Below are 26,569 nucleotides of genomic sequence, written 5' to 3'. Positions count from 1 at the left end.
GAGAGGGGGCAGACCTCAAGTGAGTTAATAGGATAACAAAGATAGAGCGCACACACATACACACACACACACACACACACGCGCATGCATATGCAGGCAAACACATCATGCAGGACCGCATTTACATGCGCTCGCTGTCATACTCCCAATTGGCTGTTTCCATGGGTGGTGGCAGCTAAGTTACAGCAGAGCAGTGACAGGAAAGATGGTGTAATGTAATGAGCACCCTTTGTCCCTCTAACTTTGGTCAAGCCCTTAGATAAGCAATCATTCAAGACAGAGGACAGAATTAGTAATTCACTGTGGCATCACTAAGGTATTGTTATATTTCTGGCAACTACACACTGTAATTGCAACATTACAGGCTTATATAAATAGGCTAGTTGTCTTTTTCACTTTCTGCTTTTCCAGCATCTACAGTATTCTCCAGCAAGCCCAAACAGTTTATGCCTGCTAAATTATTCATCTTATCAACAAATTGTTTCATTTACGAAGGTACTGCATCCTCACTGTGATAAGAACTTTACTTTGCCTTAAAAGCCACACAACTTTAATCTTTGTAGTTTAATCAATAAGTGTATTTTTTCATACAAACAAACCACTGAACCAGTGATCCTATTAGGACACATTAGACTTAGTCATCATAGCCATCTAACTCAAAATTAACAGCCAGATTAATTTCATTTTACCACAATATTATCTATAAAATGTTCCTCCATTCCCAGAAAATGAATCTAAGAGCTCTTTTTCTGTCTATCTCCACTAACTGTGGTGTGGCTTCACATATTATTGGGTAAGACAAACGCTCTCTCTGCTGGTACGAAGGGCAGTTGTGGATTTTAACTGATACTGACCGAGCAGTTGAATGAATAACAAGTTTAAGCCGAGGAATATGATGGTATTTGTCAGCTTGTTTCTTCATAAATGCAAAAACAGGCCCAAACACACACAATAGCATGGACATGAAATGTACTAGTGAAGACTTATAACAGGCTTCTGAATTCTACAGCTCATTGTTAGGCTAAACACTGACAATTACAATATTCACTATACTATGAAATAGTATCCATACATGTGCAATCCCTGTCCTCTGTCCTCACTTGCAGAGGTGACTCTATTTTCTAGTCTCTGAAATGCCATAGCACCTACATGAACATTTTAGTCCTGTTCCTGTGCTACAAAGCAGAGTCATTGGAAAAGCCATTTGCTGTACAGCCATTTGGAAATCAGTTGCCAGCTGCACTACAGACAGTCAATTAGTGTTCGACAAAGTGTTCCCCTTCCCCTCATCTGACAAACAGTTAACAACAATGGAATGAAAGGTTACCAGGAACAAGTAGGTGTCTGATTCTGCATCGCTGTAAAGGTCAGCTTGTGATTATAGTACATTTCCTTTGTTCTGGGGAGATGTTGTCCTCACCCACAGAGGCACAAGAACATATTCAACTAAAATTCACTGTAATGTTATAACACAGGTCTCAAAACGAGTAGTGAATGCATGGCAGCAATGTTGTGTGTTATTACAAAAATCTGCTTGTGCAGTGTATTTCAGTACCATGGATAGCTCCCTCACTTCACTCAGACTCATCTTCGTCCACCAGGGGTCGCACTTCAGCCAGGTTCACTCTGCGGAACCATCGAGCAGCAGTTCCTGAGATCCAGGGAGCGGAGAGAGTGTGACACACTTAGCTAACAGCAGCAATGTGAAAAGAAGGTAATGAAATCAATTATCATTCCTACTTTGAAACGTTATGTGTTTTGTAATATAACGATTTGCATTTACCACTTTGCAGTTTCATCTATTCATTCACCTGAATGTCTGTCTGTAGTTTGGTCCGCTCGGCTAATTAATGTTAGCCGCTTGTTCAATGTCAAGGCTAACTTTACTTAACATTGGTGGGATTCTAATGCTGCCTTCTGATTTAAGTTGCAATGTAACAGCTGTTAAAAAGCATCTCACAGCAATTCTACGTCTGTTAGCTTATAAGTAATGAAGCTCAAGCTAAAGCGGGAAACGAGAGTCTCTGTACCCGTTGCACACAGCATGCACCTGTCAGCAGCACACCTGAGTCTGTACACCCCCAGGATTATTAAGTTTCCCACAGGAAGTTACTCATGATTTAAGACCGTCAACACTGTGCACATGGAGCTCTGCATCCTCTTTTGCCACACGAGGTCAAAGCCTGAGGGTTTTTTTTCCCCAGTGCAGTTTGTTTATTGTCTGCCTTACCAGAGGACATCAACTGCATATAGTAGGTGAGCAGTGGCCTTAATGGAAAATCCAGTAGAAATCCTTGGACTAGTCATTCATTAAATTGATAATAATCATGATCTTTTTTAATAGCTGTCTTCAAACAGGGGGCAATGTAGGCAGGACATAAACTGCAATTTTCGGGGGATCCTGAAAAATAAAATGAAAATAAGTCCAAATAGCTGCCCAAATCCAGCACAAAAACAATATCAATTATACTTAGAGTGAACATACAATCTGATGGTAACACAAAGAGTGTACATTATATATATATAGTGGTTAGACAGGAGGGCAGTGCTAAAAAATGTGTTTAAAGACATTATTTAAAGCTGCATAAGATGCAAGATCCATAGCACAGGGTATATAAATTTAACCAACAGTCAACTTAATAAATTACATGTTTAAAGTGAAATAATTTTTTCATATCAGCACCTGCCAGAGAGGCCGATTGAAGCAAGTATCTCTTCAGGTCGTGTTTACCATCAGCTGAACAGTGGCTGGTGTTAATTTCCCTCCAGGCTTCTTATATACACACATGTAGACATTAAAACAAAAAGCCACTGCAGCTGCTCCCCCTCCTCCAGTGTCTGACTCTGGTAAAATGCCGCCACATTATTTCTCACCAGTGTTTCTAAGTACATTGGGTGCCCTGATGACAAATGGGCAGAGAATGGGAGCACTGTGGGTTTACTTCTCACTGGGGCCACCTATACTAATGCTGAACTCATACATTGTGAGGTGCTTTGGCATGAAAACGCCCACCAAATGACAAATGGGTTGTTAAGGTTAATGCAATCCTCTTCAAAATGCTACAGCTCTAGTTAATTAGAAGTACAGGATGACTTTCAGTGTCCTTTAGAACATTCTAGACTAGGACTTCCTTCACCTCCTTCTGCTAGCTTCCTTCAGTTCTGTCACCTTTGTGTCCCATCGTCCGATTCCCACAATGTTTATAACTCTTCCTTCTGCTTCCCTCCAAGGTTCTTCCAACTTTCAACTTCTTTCAACCATGGTGTGAGGGGATAAACCAAAATGGCCAACCGCCGTGTTCCACTAGTCTTGTTAGCCTGCGGCTCCTTTAATCCCATCACCAACCAGCATATGAGGCTGTTTGAGTTGGCCAAGGACCACATGCACAGCACAGGTCAGATCCCAACATCAAAAAATAGTGTGTGAAATTGTAATTATGGTTGAATGTAACTAAAAAAGGTGATATCCCAAAGAACAAACATTTTGAAATGCTGGCTGTCTGTGTTTGTAATCTTACTTTGAAGATAACACTCGGGGTCAAAGCAGCTCCTGCAAAAGCTTGTAGATGCACATATTTGTCCCAGGAACATTTGGAAACCAGAAAGAGAGAGTGAATATTGGACTGTGTTTGCAAGAATCACAACTCCAAATGAATGTTAACATTGCTCTGTGTCTGCCAAACATGAAAGCAGGCTATTTGCAAACACATTGACCTCTGTTTTTTTAACCTGCTGTTGAGTTTGCTGCCCCCTAGTGGCCAAAATATCAAGTAATCCAGCTTTAAACACTCTACATTCTCAATTATTTTCTGAATGATACTTACAAATAAGCATCACATAAAAAGGAAACTTATTTTGTTGATTGTTTACAAAAATACATAAAACAATAACTATGCGCTGCAGCAATCTAAACTCCTCCTCTGTTCTCTTCCGTTAAGAATAAAAAGCTCAGTCATTCTGGGCTTTGTGTTCTCACATGTGCTGCCACACAATCCCATGTCACACCCGTGTCAGCAGACACAGTCTCCTTATATAAACCCAGGACTATTTACATGAATGTGAGTACTGGCCTGGTCACATGGTCATAACTACATCATTATACCATAAGAGTTGTACTGGTCCTTAGTCAGCTCTTAGTCAGTTGTTTTATGAATCCATGCAGCATTTCAGTGGGCAGCAACGTAAATAATGCTCTTACACTTTCCCTTTGACCCCTTACCTATAAGACATCAGCTGATTAGTTTTGAGGGTAACCATCAGAAATGACTGTAAGCTGCATACAGGAGCTGTTTTTACTCTGCTGTTGCTGAATGATTGTTCTGCAGTTGCAAATGCATCTGCTTTGAACCGTCTTTTAAACACTAGAATAAGAACAATTTGCTTATGCCCCTGTATTGCCCCCAAACTTTTAGTCTAACTCATTGTTTAACGTAGTTTCTAAACCCCTAAAATTGATTACACAGTATAAGTTGGGAGTAATGATATAATATAGTTTGATACTTCAAGCCACAATCAGACGGCTTCATTACCTCGTTTTAAAAAGATCAGTTGTAGCCTTTGTCCTCAAATGTGAGATCTGACAAAGCTCTAATAACATTAACATCAGTATCTTTTGGAGATTACTTTATCTACTGATTTATATTCTATTTCTGTATCGGCTGTCGTGACCCAGAAAAAGTGTATTAATCTTCTCTCCCTTCAGGCCAGTACCAGGTGGTGGGTGGCATCGTGTCTCCAGTGAGTGACGGCTATGGAAAGCAAGGCCTGGTACTAGCTAAGCACCGCATTGCTATGGCAAAGCTGGCACTCCAGAGCTCCAACTGGGTCACAGTTGATGAATGGGAGAGCCAGCAGCCAGACTGGACGGAGACAGTGGTCACTATGAGGTATAAAATGCATTTACTGCAACACTGGAGTTGAAATTGCTTCATATAAAAATGAAGGTTTCCAGGGTCAAAGAAGGAGAACATGCAAGAAACTTAGGAGCTTTGCCTCTTCTTTACTGTCACCTGTTGTCAAAGCACATCACTGATTCTTACATCTTCTATTGCACAAGTTGCTTATAATAACTGCAGCTACTAATTCCATTTCTATTCACTCTGTAATTCAGAGCACTTCAGTGGTTAATCACTCCACAAAAATGTTCTCAGTGTAGAGTACAGATAAAATGCCATTACTTTGGGTGATTAGATGTTGTGAGAACACCTCAGTCAAAGTATTGGGACTGTAATATCAACAGCTGTCCCATTTCTTCATCTCTTTATTCAGATTTGACCTATTTGGGCTGTGATTATTCCTATTTGAGTAAGTTTGCCCTTGCAGTTTCAGTAGTAGCATAGGATTTTTCAAAATGCTAGAATATAAACTTTTAATAATCTTTCATGACAGAGTCAAGCACATTCGGTTCTAGTTTATATCCACCAGCAGAGCTCTACTCAGCTGCTGCTTCATGTTTTCATTAGCTTTCACTGTCTCCTGTTACATCCATTGTGTCCTAGTTTTACCACAGCACCAGCAGAGTTCATGGGGATGTATTCTCTTTTGCTGCTCCTCTGCCAGCCTTTCTTAATGCCAACCTCAGCTGTTTACGTAACAAGAGTGTTGCCAGGTTCCCTGAGCCCTAAATTGCAGGTTATGATCTTCTGAGGGCTGCCAGACTAGACTGGGTCTGTGGCAAGCCTGGGTTTTTATGGGGTGAAATCAGGGGCACGGGCTGTTGAATTCATTGGCCAAGTGGGAACGATGTAGTTGCAAAAAGCTGTCTGGGACTTGAATATGGGTAAGGAGAGGCAGGCAGAGGTGCTGCATTCATAATGAGAAGATGTGAATAAGGGATGTCTGGGTGTTGGCAGAGGAATCACAAAGGTTTCTTTTCAGAAATATTCTATTTGTGTAGCTGGGCCTTATTAAGAGTTTCACTCCGGGGGCTTAATCAGCATCTGATAATAAAACTGTACTTCACACTGTATTAATGCACACATACTGTATGTGCATTTGAACTCAACATATTGTTTCTCCCATTTCATTCACTCCCCCTCTTCCCTGCTCTCAGTTTATTACAAATCCCCTCATTAGTGACCCCCCCCCCCCACTTGGTCGTCTCTAAGCTGTGTTTGTGCAACCCGGGTGCAGATCAAGGCATGAAGTGGCCTGTTGTCCCGAGGCTCTGCGCAGGCTACGTCACACGTCATCTAACTCCGAAACACGCACACACGCGCACACACTCAAATGTACTTGAACACCTGTAAGAAGCTTTACTTGAGAACAGTGAAGTTTTTCATTCATTCTTTTTAAGGTTCTTCCTGATTCAGTTCAGTTTATAAAGCTTTATTGCAATGACTATGTTAGAAAACCATGTTCCCTGAGCACATGCATAAACAGAAAAAGTGCAGTGAAATGATGAACAAATACATGCTATCAAATATATGCTGCATGGAATGAAATAATACAGTTACTGCTAACAAATAGATACAGTGTAAAATACTCAATCAGAAAAACAAAGGGAAATTCTGTGTGTTTTCATGTAGAATTAAAGAAATAAATTCTCAGTGTCTCTTTCTCTCTCTCTCTCTCATACTTTTTGTTGTTGGGCAGGTATCACTATGGGCGTATTCTAAAGGAGTATGAGCAAAGCACAGGAACACACAACAACTCCAGCAGTAACACCACTCCCCTCTCAAGTAAGAACCTCTTATTGTTGGGATCAATTCAAAAATCCTTTTACTGCTTACTGTGTTCAAGCATTTTAGATTTGGTTTTAATTTGCACTAGCATGTGTTACTTCGCCAGCATTTTTGCTTTATGATCAAGTACCTATTCCCATCTGCTTCTGCTGTATAAGTAGCAAATGCTAGCATGCTCAACTTAGATGGTGACATTAGCATTACTATTCCAGAGATTCAGAAATGAGCACCTACAATACCAATCAAAACTTTGGACACATATTCTCATTCAATGGTTTTTCTTTGTTTTTATTATTTTCTACATTGTAGATTAAAACTGAAGGCATCAAAACTATGAACAGAATATGTTTTATATTTTAGATTCTTCAAAGTAGCCACCTTTTGCTTTGCACACTCTTGGCATTCATAACTCATAACTCCTTCAAGACTGGTGGAAAAGCTATCTCATGAATCTGACTGAGAGAATGCCAAGAGTGTATTCTAAAATATAAAACATATTCTGGTTTGTTTAACACTTTGTTGTTTACTCCATAATTCCACATGTGTTCCTTCATAGTTTTGATTTCTTCAGTATTAATCTACAATGTAGAAATTAATGAATATAAAGAAAAATCATTGAATGAGAAGGTGTGTGTAACATGCCCATGTGCAAATCTCATAGCGCCTAATAAAACATTTTGTCAGCATATTACTTTATCACAGGTTTAACAAGCCCTTTAACAGAGTTAGAGTTTAGGATTTGCATCAATCCCACATAATGTGCCTGTGCTTAACACGTGCAAAGCAGGAGCCTAATGGTGCACTGTAGCTCTGACTAACAGTGGTTAAAGAGTATTAGTGATTGTTTTAATACTTTTAAGACTGTGTGCGTGTACGTGCATGTGTGTGATGGTTGTATAACTGAGAGCTATCCAATCAGTAGTCAGGAACATTTTCATGGATACCCTTGATGTATCAAAATCATTTATAGGGCTATCTGTTTGGGACTTTTTTTTTTCTTTTTCTTTTTTTCTCTCTTCATATCAGCACTTTTTTTTTTAGCTTGATCATGGACCAGTTGGCAAACACTGACTGGACTGGACTTTCCATGTATTCAAAACGAGCACCACTTGAAGATTATGTCATAACTGCTCAGAGTAAAAACACAGAATGGGAACTGAAATATCAACGTTGATAGTCGACAGTCCAATCAAAAAAGAATTATTTTTGGGAAACATCTTTTGATTCTGAAATGAAGGAATCCCCAGTGATGTGACTGATGAGTAAGGGTAAAAACAAAGGCTTCAGGAGTCTGAGTTCAGGCATGTTCTGTTATTTGTAAGAGGCAGTCTTTATATCAACAGGCATTATAAACCATCTTAAAGTAGAATTGTTCAGAATAAATCAAATCATATCAGGCAGCTCTGGCCCCTTACTGCTCTACCTCATAGCATCTTTATATGTAGCCTGTGTTTTTTGAGTAATCTTCCTCCTCACTTCAGTACAGTGCTCTGCCTCTCCCCTCAGGCATCTCTCCTCAGCTGAAGCTCCTCTGTGGAGCCGATTTTCTCGACACGTTCAAGGTTCCAGGCTTGTGGCTGGATGAACATGTGGAGGAGGTTGCTGGGCGTTTCGGTCTCGTCTGTGTCAGCCGAGGCAGGCTGCAGCCCGAGCGGGCCGTGCACGAGTCGGACATGCTCTCCCGCCACCAACGAAACATTTTCCTGGTCAGGGAGTGGGTGAGGAATGAGACGAGCGCCACAGAGGTGCGACGGGCTCTGAGACGAGGTCTGAGCGTGAAATACCTGATCCCGGACTCTGTGATAGAATATATTCACCAGCACAACCTTTACACAGAGGACAGCGAGAGGAGAAATAAGGGCACGGTGCTGAGGCCGCTCACCAAACAGGCACAGCAGCCAGTGAAGAGTCTGGATGACTGATGGACCGGCTGCTGCAGCTTTGAGCAGAACACGGGAGAATCCACTTACACATCAGTGCTTCTCTTCAGGGACTGGAAACTCTGTTTGCTTCTGCTGGACTGCAGAGTGGAAGATGTTTGCACAGCCTGCAAACATCTGAAAAGAAACACACATTTAGCCTAAATGTGTTGTCCAGTCATCACTTAATGTCAGTGTAAAGCATTTACACAGTGCTGTGCTGTCTTTTGAGTCATACATATTAAGTGCTGCAAATACTGAGCCCCATCTTTGTTCCACTATGTGAATGAACATTTGTCTGCAAATAGTTTTCTATCCTTTGTAGTTTTTCACATTGCACATCATTGCATTTGGTCAAACCGAAATAAAATCCTGGATATATGAAGTATTTTTGTCTGACTAGTGTCTTTTTTTTTCCTTGTAGCCATTTAAATATATAACATCATAAGCCAGGCAGGGCAGGAGCCAGGATTTGAGAAATAATGAGGTCATAAGTCCAAGTCCCTCGTAACAACCCAACCCAAATCCCACTTACAAAGAAAGTTTTTAAAATGCACTAAATCACACTACCAAGGTTTTGGATTATTAACGTCATTCTGATTTATTTATAAAAATACAACGTCCAGCTTTTTCAGGGGTAGAACAATAAAGTCTTAAACTTTCCATTGTTCTCTTGTTGTCTTTACACAGTCCACCAAACTTAATCAATGCAGAGAGCGAGCGAGGTCTGACATTAAGATATATATAAAAAAAAACTATCATAAGAACAAAAAATTGATTAAATACAGTATGAGAGAAGACAAAATAAAAATGATGGTGATGAAATGACATTAAATCACAAAAATATAAATCACATCAAAAAGGGGTAGCAGTTGTGAAACGTGGTTCAAGATATCAGTGAAAATATTTAAGATTTTATATTTCTTGAAAATTGACCTGTTCAGATACATTTTCTGTCAAATCTGTTTTCCAACATGTAGATCTAAATGTCATTTGAAAGCCCTCTCCACACCGCCAGGACTAAAACTCTATTGGAGAAATAATGAAATACTAAAGCCTCTCTGTATTAGGATATTTATTTTTTGTCAGCCTTATGTCTAAAAATCCATTAATCGGCCTATAATGTAGTCATTGAGTGTGTTTTTGTGTGTTTCTGTGGTGCGGTATTTATGGTGCGCTTTAACCACTGTGCTACCATGTGTAAATTCTTAGATTATAAAACGTGAGCTGTACCCTGTTATGAATTTCCTCTCATATGAAGATCATAGTGGGTGTCTGTGCTCTACAGTAGTAGCCTCCCAACAGGAATTCACTGTGGATCAACTCAATTTCCCCATTATCATCCACACACTGTGTGTCTGCAGGCCTTTATTTTTTTCCACCAAAGGATTTAAAGTAATCCTGACAGTTGCTCAGCTACAGGAGGTGTTTTCTCGCTAAGGCCAATGGCTGAAAGCACCACTGTGCTACTGATACTGACTGGCATCTTTTGAAAGATGTCTATGTGTGTGTGTGTGTGTGTGCGCGCGTTTGTTTGTGCTCTAGTCAGTGAGGGATTTAGACAGTGGGTTGGCTGCAGCTGGCCCAAAAGAGAGATTATCAAATTAATTGAGTTATTTAGACGAGACAAAAGATGTGACAGGTCTTTTGTGCTGCATTTAATTGTTGCAGTTGAATCATTTTAAGCTCAGGTGAATCTGCTTTTGTGCTGTGTGCCCCATTCAGCCAAATCACAGGCTGATCGATGTTTTAATTGATCTTTGTGTGATTTCATTCCATTAGGCTGATTGTTGATGGCTCTATAATCCTGATCTAAACATGATTGAAACAGACCTCATCTTATACAACAGGAGCAGGCCAAATCTGCCACATGTGGAATTAGACATAAGTAATAAAGGAAGTGTATTCATCCTAATCCCACCCAGGCAGAGTAAGCATTCTCCAACATAAAGCACATAAGTGTACTCTACATTATGTATGCATGCCACATGTCCTCAGGATACATGCGGGGAAAGCGTGGTGAGGAATGTGGGAGTTACATGGTGTGGAGGGAAGTGGGAGGTGCGAGGGGGCAGGTAATCGGATTAAAGTGAATTTGGTTCAAATTGAGGCTTTTGACAGCAGAGTCTCGCACTCCACCGCAAGTAGCCGCCCACTGTGGAACTCCTCGTTCACTGGAAGTTAGGAAACCAGCAGAGACACAGCCAACATGCCCGCTGACCTGAACGGATATTGGAAAATGATTTCCAATGATAACTTCGAGGAGTACCTGAAGGCTCTCGGTGAGTTTGCTAAGAGTTTTATTCACAAGTAAGAGAAAGGCTGTACAGGAACATGCCTCACGTCATTCCTGAATTAGAATATAATTATAAAAAACTGATCCATGTTTAAATGTCAGTCTGGATATTTAAATAACCATGTAAATGATCCTCTGGTATTCTTAAAAAGACTAATATTTCACCTGTGGTAGAGAGAGATTACAGGCATCTGGTATTTTCTCTCATATCTCATATGGTTTTATTACCAAAATAAAGGAAGTGCAAATTTGCTCATTAACAGGAGTACCAGGCTTTTATCTCAATAAAAATGCTCAGCTTCACCACAAAATAACAAGCTGAATGTCAAACTATCACGTAAAACAACTTCTAACTGAACCAGCCCCTTAAAACTATGCACATTATTCGGAAGTTTTAGAACTGTGCTAAAATGCCCTGCTTCTCACCGTCCCTCTCCTGTCTGTCCTCTCATTCCCCACCTTGCTCGGGGGCCCTGCCGACTGTAGATGTAAATGTCGCCATCAGGAAAATAGCAACCCTGCTGAAGCCCGACAAGGACATTGTCCACGATGGGGACCACATAATCATCAAGACCCTCAGCACCTTCAAGAACTACAACATGGACTTCTACGTGGGCAAAGAGTTCGAGGAGGATCTGTCTGGAGTGGATGACAGGAAATGCACGGTGAGTATTTAGACCAGTGTATTCAGGGGGGATCTGATGCATTTTAATGAACGTAACCACGATGTGTTACTCTTTGTACCTTGTGGCAAACCTGTTAAACCACTAGTTTGACATTAAAGTTAAGTCACATTGCTGCAGGTGTGGTGACCTGTGGCATTAACACCATGGGTGCAGAACCTGTAGGTGTATAAATTTACTTTGCTTGGTGGCACTTCTCTAGACTCTAATGAGCATATGGTGGCCATGCAGAACTTTCCACCTACATCTAAAACTTCTCAGAGTCTTGTCAGTGAATTGATGTAATGAAGACTGATGTCAGATAGTGCAGGAAAAGAGGTGAAGGAGGAGAAATAAGTCAAGATTCACATTTATTTGATCAGATTGTGTCACTGAATACTGAATAGGCTCAAAGATTATCTACGGTCCCCCCTTGAAAAGCCTTTTTTGTATGTTGATAGGCTGATTATAGTTAAGCTTTAAGCTGTTTGGAGGGTGGCAGAGAGAGGGTCTTGTGCGTCTGTATGTGGTGATTTTATCTGAGTAATTATTCGAAGAGAGATGGAGGAGGACTGGGTCTCTCAGTCAGCATATCATACATGTTTAAATCTATATGTGTATGAGAAGAAACATGCATTTACATTGTCAAACTTGAATAAATCCTCAACTGATTAATCATTTATTATAATTACATGTATGTCTCTTTCTGACCTGTGACCCTAATACAGACCACTATCACTTGGGAGGGAGACAAGCTGGTGTGTGTGCAGAAGGGAGAGATTGAAGGAAGAGGCTGGACCCACTGGGTGGACGGAGATGAGCTTCATTTGGTGAGAAAACATCAGTTCCTTCTATGAATATTAATATATGCAGTTTGGACTCTTCAATTTGAATCCAAAATGCCTCTCAGCACTGTATGTGCAGTGCATATATTTTTATGTGTAACTTAGTGCCACTAGCTCCAGCAGGAGTAACATTTTACTGTGTGAGGTGCATGCACACAGGAAATGTAGTTTGTCAAAGTTAAACAAGTATGTGGCCATAACTCATTTACTGCCACATAAATCATATTTCCATGAAAGAAATGACCTCTGAGGGTGCTGTTTTGAGGGAAAATAATACAGATTCATGTATTTGGAGTCTCAATTTTTTTTCTCCTGATCAAACAAAAGGACAGATTCAGAATAATGCAGGATTAAAAATTAAAATTCTGTATACATGTGGAATGAAAAGCTATCCAGTTTCTACAACTCATTTGTCAACGCATTTCCTCATGACCAGAGACCTCCACTGACCTGGCAGACATCAACATCAAACTCTGCCGCGTTATTATCTCGACTTTACAAACCTAATTTCTATTAGAGGGACTTGAGTAACTTTTTTTAAACCACTCTTCTGTGAAATTCATTGTGTGGCCCCAGTGTGGCCTGTAATGAAAGCATTAGCATCTGAAAAGACTTTAAAGTAATGACTAGCACATTATCATTTTCATTAGCTCAGCATCATCAGATTTCCCTCTGTATGATTTCTGCTATCAAAGCTAAGCAAAAATAATCAGCCAAATTATTTGGTTTAAGTGGTGCCAACAGATGTTTCCAATCAGCCGCCATGAAATTAGTTATTAGTGAAAAGTTCCCAAGAGCTGGAGAAGGGTTTGAATGTGGGACAACAGTGGCCTCTGGTGGCAGGAAATATATTGCAAGGTGGGTATGTGACGGTACACTTGAAAACTGTTACTGACAAGGGAAAGTATGTATCTCCAAAATAAAAATATATAAAATGATTAAACGTTTCTTTATGGATTGAGAAGATTCTCATTGAATAATCTGAAAAATACACTGACACAAAGCTGAGCTCAGGGTTTTTCATAGCACATGAAAAGGTTTTATTTTGGAGATACATGGTTTACACCGGGCAGAGACAAAATGTGGGAATACATTAGAATAATTTGAAATACCCTAAATTATTTGTGCCATCTCATTCATAGTTTAAGACGCATCCTTTATTGATAATTAACCCTTCCTTATTCATGCCCTAAGTTACTGTTGCTATGTCATCTTTCTGTCAGCGATATCGCTTTCACGTGTCCCATCGAGGGAAAAGAGCAGATCTTGATTGATAAGATAAGATAAGATAATCCTTTATTAGTCCCACAATGGGGAAATTTACAGCCAGTGATATTGGTTTTTGCAGGGGGAGTTCATAAGCAACATGAAATCACATTTTAAATCAGTGAATAAACTGATACACTGTATGTTAGATGGCATCCTCTACAAACACTTGACATTCGCCTTTCTTCTCTACAGGAGCTTAGAGCTGCAGGAGTTGTTTGCAAGCAGGTCTTCAAGAAGACCTAAGCTGGCTCTTTTTGAATGAGGTGGTGCCCCCAGGCTGACGTTGGCTCACAGAGACACACCAGACACATCCCATGTCTCTGACATACCATCCATCTTCCCTCTGGTCCATTTCTACATCTCTCCATGGTATCTATGTACCAATCTCATATGTATTACTTGGTTATAAATGCTGTTTTTACTAGAGATACATTTATATTCCATCTGCCAAAGCCACTTTCATATACATTATAGTAAGGTTAGGTCACGTAACGTAATTTCCCCAAGGGAGTCATCCCAAAGGGATCAATAAAGTCCGTCTAAGTCTAAGTCTAAGTCAGCATGTTTATCATGTAAAATCACAAAAAGCAATCTCACATATCTGTCTCAGGGTGGGTGTTCCTTCATTTAACGTGTTCAGATGTGTTGGATGCATGCATACTACTGCTGTAGTAGTATGCATGCATCCAAAAGCTGATCTGATGGGTGAGTCACACTGACAACAACACACACTGAAATGACCAGTGGGAAAGTTATGGATGCAGTGAAAAGAAGAGAACAGTGATGTATAAAGTTACACGGGTCAGTCCCTTTTTAGTTCTCTGAATGATTGTTGTGACTGGAAAATGATGATCTGAGTTTGGTTATGGACTGTAAACTTCTTGGCTGCTGATGCTTAGTCTCCAGGTATGATATATATATATCCAATATGATGTGTGTATATATCCCTCCCAAATCCATTGGGACTGTGCAATTGATAGTAAAATGAATCAATCAATAAATGAAACAATGCTCAACAATGTCATTTGTCTTTTTTGAGTAGTTAAACCTTCTGTTAGATCTTTATTTTCTTATTGGAAAAGGACATGGTTTGTTTAGCAGGTCCACCTCCTGTAGTACAACCAGACAAACCACTGAAATGATCTGTTCTTGTTTACTGAAGTTTGGTGTTTGAAGTCGCTTTTATCTGAAAATGTCTTTCAAGACGTGCGAGGAAGCTGAAGGCCCCTACTTGAGATTTTCAAAAGTGAAGAAGCAAAGCCTGCGGAGCTTTAGCCATGCAGACAAGTTGATCCACGCTGTGCTCTGAATCAGCCAATCTGTCAGCTCACTCCGTGCATTGCCATTACCAATTGGGCAGTCTATATAAGCTGTCCAACTCACTTGCTCATTCTTTGCTGCCACCGCTGCTGCTCACCCTGCTATTCTGCCTCCTGCTGCTTCTTGTGCATTCACACACCGCCACCACCACCACCACCACCACCACCACCCCGGCTTCTACCTGCAGGCTCTGTTTATTTATGGTTCCCCAGGGGGTTGTTATTGATCTCTCCCTGCTCTTGCTTTGGCTGGTTCAAAAAATTATGCTGTCGGGGAGGGGTCCAAACAGAGTCTGACGCCAGGGTAAAATCTACATTTACATTTATTCTCAATAAAACATTTCCACTGAATTTGTGAGTTGTCTGCATAGCTTAAAGTCTAGTTACTATGCTCTCACAGCAATAAACAGATGAACAGCTCAATGCAGGAGAGGATCTTCAGCCACTGCTTAAAAGTAAGGTTCACATACACTGAGAATGGAAGTAGAAAGCGTCCTGTGGTTACTGGTGGTGATGCTGAGAATATTTACAAGTTCCACATTTCCTTTATTAAATTATTTATTTGTGGATCACTGGGGGCTGGAAACAGCATTTGTAGTTTCCTGTGAATCCATTGTGCTCGTGGATGCCATTTAAATCCAGAGTGGGAATGGTGGACCCCGCCACTAACAATGCAAACCACTGGCACATTTGATAGGTATGGTGCATAGGCACAGCTGATTAAATGCAAGCCATGTGTGAAAATTTGCATTTGATATGATGAAAATCTTAATATAACTCTTTAAAAATAAAAAATAATTTAATATTCATGGACTCTGGATTCTTCAGTGAGGGAGAACAAGTAGATGTACTCCTAAGAATTTTAAACTCGATACTTAGACTAATTTTTGTGGAAAAAACAAATCAGACACAAATTATTATTCAAAACAGAGTACTTTAAATATATTTTGAAAAATAATTGGGAGGGTGTCCTTAAAGAATTTTGTCCTTAAATTTTCTTTTTTTTTTTTTTACTGCAAGACTGAACTTTATTAACCTTTATGCTCAAAGTTCAGATATTCAGGTTCAGTATTTGAGTTTGCCACAGAAAAAGATCAATTAAAGAGACACTCACTATTGGCAGATGTTACAAAATACCTTTTTCTGTCTGTACATTGTACACTAACCATCTCGATAGCGTCTGCATGTGTATGTGTGTAAAGGGGCATGTGAGAGAAAGAGTGGTGGTGGGTGACACCCACACATATGCCCTGAGTAACCTCCCCCAATGACCGTGAAAAGACCGAAAGAAAAGGGTGATTCTTCCCCCTCCCCCTCCCAAACAACTGCCCCTGCCAATCCTCTTCAAGCTATAAACTCACTTATCAATAGTTTTCTGCCCTCATGCCCCCTGACTCATATAAAGGCAGGAGGACACCCTGCACCTTCCCCCTCCTCACACTGTCTAAAGTCTACACACAGCAGTGTCACCAGCTGCCACCATGCCTGCAGACTTCAGTGGGAAGTGGATACTGGAAACCAATGAGAAATTTGAGGAATATTTGAAAGTATTAAGTAAGAAACTTTTAATTTTAATGAGTTTAAGTTTTGGTCTGTGATGTCTTAGTTATACGTGGGGAAAATAATGTTATAGGGGGATGTAACAGATTGGACAAGGTGCACAAGTTTCAAAATCATCCAATTTCATGCTCTCTTGATCTTTCTGTTAAAATAGTGTTTCTGTCCTCCAGTTCTGGTCTAACTTGGACCCAATGCAAAACTGTTTTTGCAGTGATTTCACCACAGAGTATGACTACAATTGGAAATACTAAAATTATTCACATTTAAAAATCCTGCTTTTTCAACTACTGGATGTCTATTATGCTCATAGAATTTCCCAGAAAAAAAGTATGTATGCTCTTCTAAACACAGAAGTCAGAGAAATACTCAAATTTACATTCTATGTTCATGTTGAAATATAATTGTAATGATCTGACTGCTCTGAATTAACTGTAATACCAATTCTCTCTATTCTGGTCCCAGATATTGACTTTGCTACAAGGAAAATTGCCATCTCCCTGTCTCAGACCAAAGTGGTTTCCCAAGATGGAGACAAGTTTGACTTTAAAACACTGAGCACCTTCAGGAATTATGAGCTCGCCTTCACTGTAGGGGTGGAGTTTGATGAGTACACCAAGGGGCTAGACAACAGAAATGTCAAGGTGGGTTGACCCCCTCATGGGTGGAGTCCTTGAAGTGACTTAGTGACAGTTTATCTGACAAGTTGATATTTCCCATTTTCCTCATTGCTTATGTGATAATGTGTTATCTGAGTGTGTCCAGGGAATGATTGGTCTGTGGTGTAACATCAACACTGAAAACAGAGTAAGAGTAGAAAGTAAAAGTAGAAGTATCAATAGAAATACGGCGATGATAAAACATTTAACAGTGATTGACTTATGTGTGGTTACATTGGATGGCAATGAATGGAAGTCATTTTTAAATCCAGGGGGAAAGGATGCTGGCATATCTACATCTATGGCTGAATGCTTTTCCCATATCAGAGTGGTAAAAGAGGTGGAAGGAGGCAGATGCGCTTGTGGGGGAAATTCCTTATCACAAAGTCAAAAATACATTACAAAGTTACAAATTAAGTTGATTGTTTACTGAATTCACTGCATGCTGTTCTGTAGAGTCTGGTGACCTGGGAGGGGGACAAACTGGTGTGTACCCAGAAGGGAGAGAAGGCCAACCGTGGCTGGAAACATTGGATCGAAGGAGACAAACTCTACCTGGTGGGTTGACTGTGTCAGTTACAACAGTTTCAGATTTTTCATCAGATTTTTGTGAGAGCTCTGAACCGGAACATGGGCTATAAAGAAATGTGTTGGATTACTGGGATGTATTTCTCAGCAGTACGTGACTGTCAGTGCTACTGCCGCATAATATTAATAGATTCATTTTCCTCTCCACTGACAGGAGCTGACATGTGAGGATATAGTTTGTCTTCAGGTTTTCAAGAGAAAAGAATAAAAAGGCAAATATCTGTTTTTGTTTTCATTTACTCAGTTGACAAGGTCTTTGTTTGCTCCTCAATAACATGTTGAACAATACGAATAAAGGTGTTTTTCAGACAACATATCGTGTTGTGTATGAATACAGACAAACCTGTTACTATTATGAATCAGCTTTAAGAACTTTTCGACAAAGGGGAGTGATAGTAAATCCTTTCACAAAGTGACTGCTCGGAAGCCAAACTAATATCAAATCCAACCTATCACTATTTTTCATTCTAAATCACTTGTAATTTACATAATCTATCACACCTCCTCATAATAGAGGGTAATAACAGACATGTGTCATCACATACTGCATATAAGAATAATAAACTGACTTTTTGAAGAGTTGTAACTTTCACATTTTTAAGTCATACAGTGAATTTCGCACCTTACTGTTACTAAATTCAGCATGTTGTAAACTTGTGCTTAAATTGCCACCTGCTGGAAAAATGCGGTAGTAATGTGGAGGTGAGACATGATGAGATCTTATAGCAATAAGATCAATGGATCTAAGCCTCAGAAATAACACCTATGGACTCTGCTCATCTCTGTGTTTGCAAAAATTCATGCAACTGATGACACAGCACCTCCTCCTGCTACAACTATTGTAATTAATAAGCAAACTAGAAGGGACACAATCCCACGTAAGTCCATAACATGTGCCTAATACCGGGTTCAAAGTGCCTTTTTGCTTTTCATTAATGTAATCACTGTGCGGCGTACTCTGAGATGGTACTGTATGTTTGGAAAATAGTCGAGTAATGGTTAAGTACATAATCTGTATAATTTCCAACCCTCTTCACTCACTCCCTGCACTCGTGAGGGTGTACACAGATGTTTTGTAAAGTCATAACAGCTGTTGTAATCAGGCCAGTTCTGCTTTTGGTTTTAGTGTTGAAGCATTAAGTAAAAGTCAAATATCATACTGGAAAAACACTACATTACAAGTAAAAGTCCTGCATTTAAAATATTTATGACCATGGACAGATCATAAGACAATAGGCCCCTCAGCACAGACGTGTAAAAGGCCTCCTATCTATAGGAGGAAGAGCCTCAGACTGAAAGAGATGCAAAATTATTTGTATGTGTGGCTTAGTGGTCAATATAATTTTTCACAGCTTTTTGTGGATGTTTTGTGTGCCTCTATAGTTATTTTAGTGTATGTGTCTCCTTAAAGTGACGTTTAACAGGTGAAGCTGAGGGGCCCTGGCTCTTTAGACCTCAGTGCATGTGGCTCGGTTGGTACGGTCGGTAACACATCCATGATAACGGCAAACTAGGCTTGTTTTTATGTCACCGTGCCAACTCACCGACTGTAGCAGCAGAGGACTTTCATGTCACGTCACCACTTCTGAAGCGCAACTCACGCGAGATTGGGTTTCAGGAAGTTCCACGTCAGTATCCAGTGCCCTGTTCACTGAAATCGCATCAATTGAACCCTGACTGCAATACATTTATCGTAACTTATTGCGACAACAAGGGGATAAAACATGGTAAGAGACATTTAAATTACTTTCCCATCATGTTTTGCTTCCGCACATGTCATCTAATTCTCCTGGTTTACTCTAAAACGGACTATGGAACTATGTCAAATAATAATACATTCATGTAAATAGCTTAGCGGCTAACTAGCTTGAGTTAGCTTGTAGCTAACGGCCTTTAATATTTCAGACCTGCCGTTTGCAAGTTTTATATGTCCTGACAACTTTTGAATTAGTTGTTGATTTAAGTTGTGTATGGTTTAAAATTAAAGAATTATTAAAGCATAAAAATGTATAAGATGTAATATTATCCTGCTAGCGGCCACGATAGCTCTACTACTACTACTCCGGATGTGTACGTTGACGCTAGAGTTTTTCTACCAAATTATTAAATACCCCGTTATAGCCACATGCAGTTTGAACAACGTCGGAAAATATACTGATTTTCTCTGTCTTTTCAGCCTCTGAGGCTGGACATTAAGCGGAGGCTGACAGCCAGGTCAGACCGAGTGAAGAGTGTGGACCTTCACCCAACGGAGCCATGGATGCTGGCCAGTCTGTACAACGGCAGCGTCTGTGTGTGGAACCACGAAACACAGGTAAGATCATCAGACAGTGGTCTACTTATACAAGACAGTATGAGAAGCCTGGTAGCTAAAGGTACTTGAACGAATATCTGACTGATTGCACAGCACAGAAGTTCTGATAATGTATGCAAGCCTTAACCCAGGAATATTATTTATTTCCAGACTCTCGTCAAGACTTTTGAAGTGTGCGACCTCCCTGTCAGAGCTTCGAAGTTTGTGGCAAGGAAGAACTGGGTCATCACAGGAGCGGTGAGTTAGTCTTTCATTTGTCTGTTCACAACTGTAGTGATAGGAGAGTATGAGTTTGAATTTGATTGATTTGGTGTGGTTTAAGTGTTGTTAGTGTATGTGCAGTAAAATGTTGAGCTTTGGTGTAACATAGCAGTGTTTGCATTTAGGCATGACATTTGATTATCTAGCTATGTGTTTTTTTTTTGTTTTTGTTTTTTTTTTACATTTTTTCCTTATTTTCCCCCCTTTACAGGATGACATGCAGATCCGTGTGTTCAACTACAACACCTTGGAGCGAGTTCACATGTTTGAGGCCCACTCTGACTACATCCGTTGCATCGCTGTCCATCCAACCCAGCCCTACATCCTTACCAGCAGTGGTATGCTAGTATATTTGTGATATTATAATAGGTGGTTTACTTAACTTTCCATTTCCTTATACCAGTCATTTTAAATGCATACATAGTTATTCAGTGATGCATAAATGCCTTTCTGTGTCTTAGATGACATGTTGATCAAGCTATGGGACTGGGAGAAGAAGTGGTCGTGCAGCCAGGTGTTTGAAGGTCACACTCACTACGTCATGCAGATTGTCATCAATCCCAAGGATAATAATCAGTTTGCCAGTGCCTCCCTGGACAGGACAATTAAGGTAGGAACCGTTTGCTACTACTGCTGCCAGTTATAGTCTTTTCATAGGGTGTGTACTTGGGGACACCCACATCCTAGTATCCTTACAGATTAAGCTTATTCTTACACATATATAATTAAAGGTATCTTAAATACATTCAATGATTCTCTGTCATATCCACTGGATTGTTTCAGGTTTGGCAGCTTGGCTCTTCGTCTCCCAATTTCACTTTGGAGGGCCACGAGAAAGGAGTCAATTGTATTGACTACTACAGTGGAGGAGACAAGCCCTACCTCATCTCAGGGGCTGATGACCGCCAAGTCAAGATCTGGGACTACCAGGTAAAAGAACATCATGATACTGCTTCTCATTCACTTCTGTTCATGGAAAGCTCAGCGCAAGCTACAGATCACTGATCATGGAACTCATTGTGTCTTCATATGAATGTCTCACCTGTCTTCCTCTGTGTTGTAGAACAAGACATGTGTTCAGACTCTCGAGGGCCACGCCCAGAACGTCTCCTGTGTCAGCTTCCACCCAGAACTACCCATCATCATCACTGGATCAGAGGATGGTGAGAATGAATCCCCTCTTGCTCCCACCCTGCATGCAAACATATGCAAACTACAGCTCTCTCATGGCCTCACTGATCTTTGCTCTATGTAATCATGCCTCCTCACTCTGTAGGTACGGTGCGTATCTGGCATTCAAGCACTTACCGTCTGGAGAGCACACTGAACTACGGCATGGAGAGAGTGTGGTGTGTGTGTGGCCTCAGGGGCTCCAACAATGTAGCACTGGGCTACGACGAAGGCAGCATCATTATCAAGGTGAGCAGGAGAAAGAATAAATCTTTTAATATCTTTTTTGTTGTAAATAAACTCTCATTATGAAAAGTGTACAAAAATATGTATAGAAACCAAATACATTTGATCAAATATCTGAAACTAAAATCTCTTTTCTTTTTGTTGCAATCTTTTTGCTCGTTCTCCCTCTGCTCTGTAGGTGGGTCGTGAGGAGCCAGCCATGTCTATGGACACGAACGGTAAAATCATCTGGGCCAAACACAGTGAAATACAGCAGGCTAACCTGAAGGCCATGGGTGATGCTGAAATCAAGGATGGAGAAAGGCTGCCACTGGCTGTCAAAGACATGGGCAGCTGTGAAATTTACCCCCAAACCATCCAGCACAACCCTAACGGAAGGTACACATACACTCACTCCAGGCCCTGTAACCAGAGTAGTGATGAATATACTTTAAGATATCTGTCAGAGCAGCTGTGGCTCATTTGTGCATTTTTGTGTACACCAGGTTCGTTGTGGTGTGTGGAGACGGAGAGTACATCATCTACACTGCCATGGCTTTGAGGAACAAGAGCTTTGGTTCAGCACAGGAGTTTGTCTGGGCACATGACTCCTCTGAGTAAGTATGCAGTTTGAAAAGAGAAATTAAATATAGGTGAGATATTTCCCTGCTCTTAGTAGAATGCTAACCACAACATTTTTCTTTTTTAAATTTATAGATATGCCATTAGAGAGAGCAACAGTATCGTCAAGATCTTCAAAAATTTCAAAGAGAAGAAATCTTTTAAGCCTGATTTTGGAGCTGAAGGTAACGTGAGCACTGGTGAATAGTGGGACTGTGGCTTTGAAAGTGGAGAGTCCTCACTGTTTTCCTCACTGGATGTGTCCCTGTTTGTACTGCAGGGATCTATGGAGGCTTCTTGCTTGGGGTGAGGTCAGTGAATGGCCTGGCATTTTATGACTGGGAGAACACAGAGCTGATCCGCCGCATTGAGATCCAGCCCAAACATGTAAGTTAGACTTACTTTTCATTTCTAGGTCCTTAATAACACAGTTAGCAGTCATTTATTAGGTTTACTGAGTAGTTATTTACTTTCTTTGTCTGATTCTCATCTTCACCACTCGCCTTTCGTCTTGTTCTTGTTCATTGTTTGCCCAGATCTTCTGGTCAGACTCTGGTGAGCTGGTCTGCATTGCTACAGAGGAGTCCTTCTTCATTCTGCGTTACCTGGCAGATAAAGTAGCAGCCTCCCAAGAGAACAATGAAGGAGTGACAGAGGATGGTATTGAAGATGCCTTTGAGGTGAGTGTGTGAATGTATACACATCACTTGTTAGAAAGTGCTAAAATACTCTGTGGTCCATCATATCATAGCTACAACTTGGTACTTCATATTTAGGAAGAATGTGTGTTTTTCTCAATCCACTTTCTGTACTTATCTTTATAACCTTTGCGTCCTCATATCTGTCCAGGTCCAGGGAGAGATCCAGGAGATTGTGAAGACTGGACTCTGGGTAGGAGACTGCTTCATCTACACCAGCTCTGTGAACAGACTAAACTACTATGTTGGAGGAGAGATAGTCACCATTGCTCATCTGGACAGGTATGAATACAGAGAGTTTTGGCTTAAATATAACCAGTCTATAACTTGTCTAGATTGCTGTACAGGTTACTGCCTCTTTAACAGCTGCTGCCTTTCTCTCCCTGCAGGACCATGTACCTGCTGGGTTACATACCCAAAGATGACCGTCTGTACCTGGGAGATAAGGAGCTCAACATTGTTAGTTACTCCCTACTGGTCTCTGTCCTGGAGTACCAGACTGCTGTGATGAGGAGAGATTTTGGAATGGCTGACAAGGTGTTGCCCACAATTCCTAAAGAGCAACGGACCAGGGTTGCCCATTTCCTGGAGAAACAGGTAAGGAAACAGCAGCAGTTGCTTTTCTTTTTCATTTAACTGCAGCAAAATGTAACTATTACAACAAAAAGATGCAGATGCAGATGCAGTGCATCATCTCCAGGATTTTACAATAAGCTCAAGCAGTGATATTATATGGTATTATTTGTCTTTTCAGGGTTTCAAGCAGCAGGCACTGGCTGTGTCCACAGACCCAGAGCACCGGTTTGAGTTGGCCTTGCAGCTGGGAGAGTTGAAGATCGCCTATCAGCTGGCTGTGGAGGCAGAGGTAAGATCATACTAGCTGGCTTTTGAAAGTCATTTCATGTCATCACTGGTGAGGTTCTATGTTCAGTACATTTCTTACATTCGTCCTTTTCTCCTGCAGTCGGAGCAAAAGTGGAAACAGCTGGCAGAGCTGGCCATTAGCAAGTGCCAATTTGGCCTGGCTCAAGAGTGCCTGCACCATGCCCAGGATTATGGTGGCCTGCTCCTCCTCGCCACAGCCTCTGGTAATGCCACTATGGTGGGCAAGCTGGCAGAGGGAGCAGAGAGGGATGGAAAGAACAACGTGGCCTTCATGACCTACTTCCTTCAGGGGAAGTGAGTATTAAATGTTTGAGAAAGGTGGTGACACTGGTGGACAAATACGGGAGAAGATATGTCTCGATCGTGATTGAAAAAGTGGTAGCTGTTAATTGTTCTTCATTTTGTCCTCTCTCCACAGACTGGATCAATGTTTGGAGCTTCTGATCAGGACCAACCGACTACCTGAAGCTGCCTTCCTGGCTCGCACTTACCTGCCCAGCCAGGTATCTCGTGTGGTCAAACTGTGGAGGGAGAACCTGGCTAAGGTCAACCAGAAGGTCAGTTCTGTTGTTGAGATTATAGTTTATTAGAAGTAATATCACAACAGAAAAGAATTGTTCTCTTAAGGCTTAAAAAAAACAGTCCGTATTAATCTAGATGGACTTTGGATATCTGCATGCTGTTCTTAACCACAACACAATGTGCTGAATCTTCTTTGCAGGCGGCTGAATCCCTAGCAGACCCCACAGAGTACGAGAACCTGTTCCCCGGGCTGAAAGAGGCCTTTGCAGCTGAGTATTATCTGAGAGAGACCTGCTTGGGCACCTCCAGGCCTGCAAAAGATTATCCTCTCGTCACAGTGAGTTGTTTGACTTTAAAAGTGACAAACAAGATGATGTGTTGTGTACAACAAAACAAAAGTTGTTTCTTAAACTTTTCTCCTGTGTTTTAACAAACTCAAATGTTTTTCAGCCCAATGAAGACAGGAATATCCTCGAGGAGGCTCAAGGATACGAACCCAAAGGAACCTTCATTCCCTCTGTTTCAAAGGTTTGTTTACAGTATTCAACATTTTCTGTTGACAGTATCCAGTATCCTGATCGCATATCATGTGTAGCCAGTTCTGTCTTAAGCATTTGACACTCTCTATATGCTGTAAGCTGTCAGAAAATAGAATTTTACGTAAGGTTCAATAAACGCTAAAGGAAGACATTTAGACTCTCGTTGTGTGACTGATTGTGTCCTGCAGATAGAGGATACTGAGGAGTCTACCTCAGCAGTGGCAGCTCCTGTTCCTGCAGCAGCACCGGTGACACCTTCACAACCTGAACCTCCTGCTCCTACAGTAGTTGAGGAAGAGGAGGATGAAATCCCTGCACTTTCACCAAAAGATAAGGTTGGCTTTTATCTTTTGATTATAGCATTTGTTTTCCCGTTGCTGTTAATAAATCAAATTGTATCACGATCTCATTCTGAAAGTAGTATAACATAATTCATATAAGACATACAGTTCCAAGTTTTTGACAACAGTAATAATTGTCCTTGTGTGTGTCTTTATATAGTCTCTGGATGAGCTGGAAGTGGACTTGGACAACATGGAGCTGGATGACATCGACACCACAGACGTTAACCTTGACGATGACTTCCTAGATGATTAAGACCTGCCATAACTCAGCGCTCCAGCACTCTTTAGAGCTTATTTAAAGAAGAGAAAGAGACCAAACCCCCTTTCCCCAATTTTTTTGTATTTGTATGTAAAAATATTATATTGCAATGTCCACCCACTGCAGAGACAGGATTTAAGCAGATGATGGCGATGATGATTTTGATGATGATTACAGTAGACAGATCATTTCTATTTCTGACTCCATTTTGTACACCATTGATTGAGAAACTTCCACTGACTGTCCATTGAGCGATATGTTATATTTACTCTTTGCTTTGTGTTGTCTGTAATGGCAAATCAAAGTTCAGTCCAATAAACTGCGGTTGCTGTACATATTCACATGTGACCTAAGAGTGTTTCATACTTCTGGGTAAAGCAGGTGTACAGAAAAAAAATTCTAGCTTCTGAATATGATAGCTAACAAACACAGGTTGCAAATATTGCGCACTACAAAATAACACAGGTGTAACTGATGTGTTCAGGCCTGCCAGTGTCACTGTGCAGTCTGACTCACTGCTTTCCTGCAGTGACAAGTCAATGACTGAACAATTAATGAATTGAAAGTCAGTCAGTGTAACTGGCATTGTGCAAATATCAAAATAAGCCAGAGTATGATGCTGATATGGTAACTCACACACCATGTGGTGTTACTTGGAGATGGGAAAAGAGGCTTGATGACAGATATTCTCTAAAATAGGCACTTCAGTCTTTTTTGTGAGTGATTAGACCTCTGCTGAGCAGCGCTATGATAGGAAAACCCATATACTAAAAAAAAATGGTGAAGGGGTCATTTGTCAGAACAAATGGGTGCAAGAAAACCAAAAGAATGACTGATCACAGTTTGAACTCCCATACAATCCTGAGAAGAGGTGCAATCAGACATGTTAAAAGAAAACAGCTTTTAAGTCTCATGGTTTTGTAGTGCTGCTTAA

General features: G+C 40.7%; 4 protein-coding genes across 5 annotated transcripts in view; 3 read left to right on the top strand and 1 right to left on the bottom strand.

Moving 5' to 3' along the window:
- The window catches only part of clstn2a (calsyntenin 2a), a 138,153-nt gene extending 136,077 nt beyond the window's left edge, over nucleotides 1–2,076 (bottom strand). Inside the window, exons 1-2 of the mRNA XM_018677024.2 lie at nucleotides 2,031–2,076; nucleotides 1,556–1,651 (exon numbers count right to left, since the gene is read on the bottom strand). The gene's annotated coding sequence lies outside the window, so the exon portion shown is untranslated. The remainder of the gene's footprint in view (nucleotides 1–1,555; nucleotides 1,652–2,030) is intronic.
- Nucleotides 1,643–18,111, top strand: nmnat3 (nicotinamide nucleotide adenylyltransferase 3). The gene is made up of 12 exons (XM_051069761.1): nucleotides 1,643–1,714; nucleotides 3,232–3,395; nucleotides 4,703–4,886; nucleotides 6,595–6,680; nucleotides 8,190–8,603; nucleotides 11,385–11,563; nucleotides 12,289–12,390; nucleotides 12,982–12,989; nucleotides 16,444–16,547; nucleotides 17,016–17,194; nucleotides 17,666–17,767; nucleotides 17,952–18,111. Exons 2-12 carry the CDS (start codon nucleotides 3,284–3,286, stop codon nucleotides 18,003–18,005), a joined length of 1,524 nt encoding a protein of 507 aa, XP_050925718.1. The 5' UTR covers nucleotides 1,643–1,714; nucleotides 3,232–3,283; the 3' UTR covers nucleotides 18,006–18,111.
- rbp1.1 (retinol binding protein 1, cellular, tandem duplicate 1) lies at nucleotides 10,729–14,693 on the top strand. Of its 2 annotated transcripts, XR_007813046.1 has the most exons (5): nucleotides 10,729–10,884; nucleotides 11,385–11,563; nucleotides 12,289–12,390; nucleotides 13,867–14,162; nucleotides 14,235–14,693. XR_007813046.1 is itself a non-coding variant. In XM_051070093.1 (4 exons), the coding sequence occupies exons 1-4, from the start codon at nucleotides 10,812–10,814 to the stop codon at nucleotides 13,915–13,917; spliced, it is 405 nt and encodes a 134-aa protein (XP_050926050.1). In that variant the 5' UTR covers nucleotides 10,729–10,811; the 3' UTR covers nucleotides 13,918–14,693. The 2 variants fall into 2 exon arrangements, 1 of the variants encoding a protein (XP_050926050.1); XM_051070093.1 differs by having other exon boundaries at nucleotides 13,867–14,693.
- Nucleotides 18,112–19,364: 1,253 nt separating the features above from the next.
- copb2 (COPI coat complex subunit beta 2) lies at nucleotides 19,365–25,976 on the top strand. Its single transcript, XM_018677023.2, has 22 exons — nucleotides 19,365–19,524; nucleotides 19,974–20,111; nucleotides 20,262–20,348; nucleotides 20,584–20,710; nucleotides 20,834–20,982; nucleotides 21,156–21,302; nucleotides 21,436–21,535; nucleotides 21,649–21,791; nucleotides 21,967–22,166; nucleotides 22,274–22,384; nucleotides 22,485–22,573; nucleotides 22,669–22,775; nucleotides 22,925–23,068; nucleotides 23,238–23,368; nucleotides 23,476–23,683; nucleotides 23,841–23,951; nucleotides 24,051–24,265; nucleotides 24,390–24,528; nucleotides 24,693–24,830; nucleotides 24,944–25,021; nucleotides 25,221–25,367; nucleotides 25,534–25,976. Exons 1-22 carry the CDS (start codon nucleotides 19,522–19,524, stop codon nucleotides 25,627–25,629), a joined length of 2,808 nt encoding a protein of 935 aa, XP_018532539.1. The 5' UTR covers nucleotides 19,365–19,521; the 3' UTR covers nucleotides 25,630–25,976.
- The last annotated feature ends 593 nt before the right edge of the window (nucleotides 25,977–26,569 follow it).

The sequence above is a fragment of the Lates calcarifer genome, linkage group LG4, assembly GCF_001640805.2.
Source record: "Lates calcarifer isolate ASB-BC8 linkage group LG4, TLL_Latcal_v3, whole genome shotgun sequence".
Classification (NCBI taxonomy): Eukaryota; Metazoa; Chordata; class Actinopteri; family Centropomidae; genus Lates; species Lates calcarifer.
The sequence above is the reverse complement of the archived record's forward strand: the minus strand, read 5'-3'. Positions and strand labels throughout refer to the sequence as shown.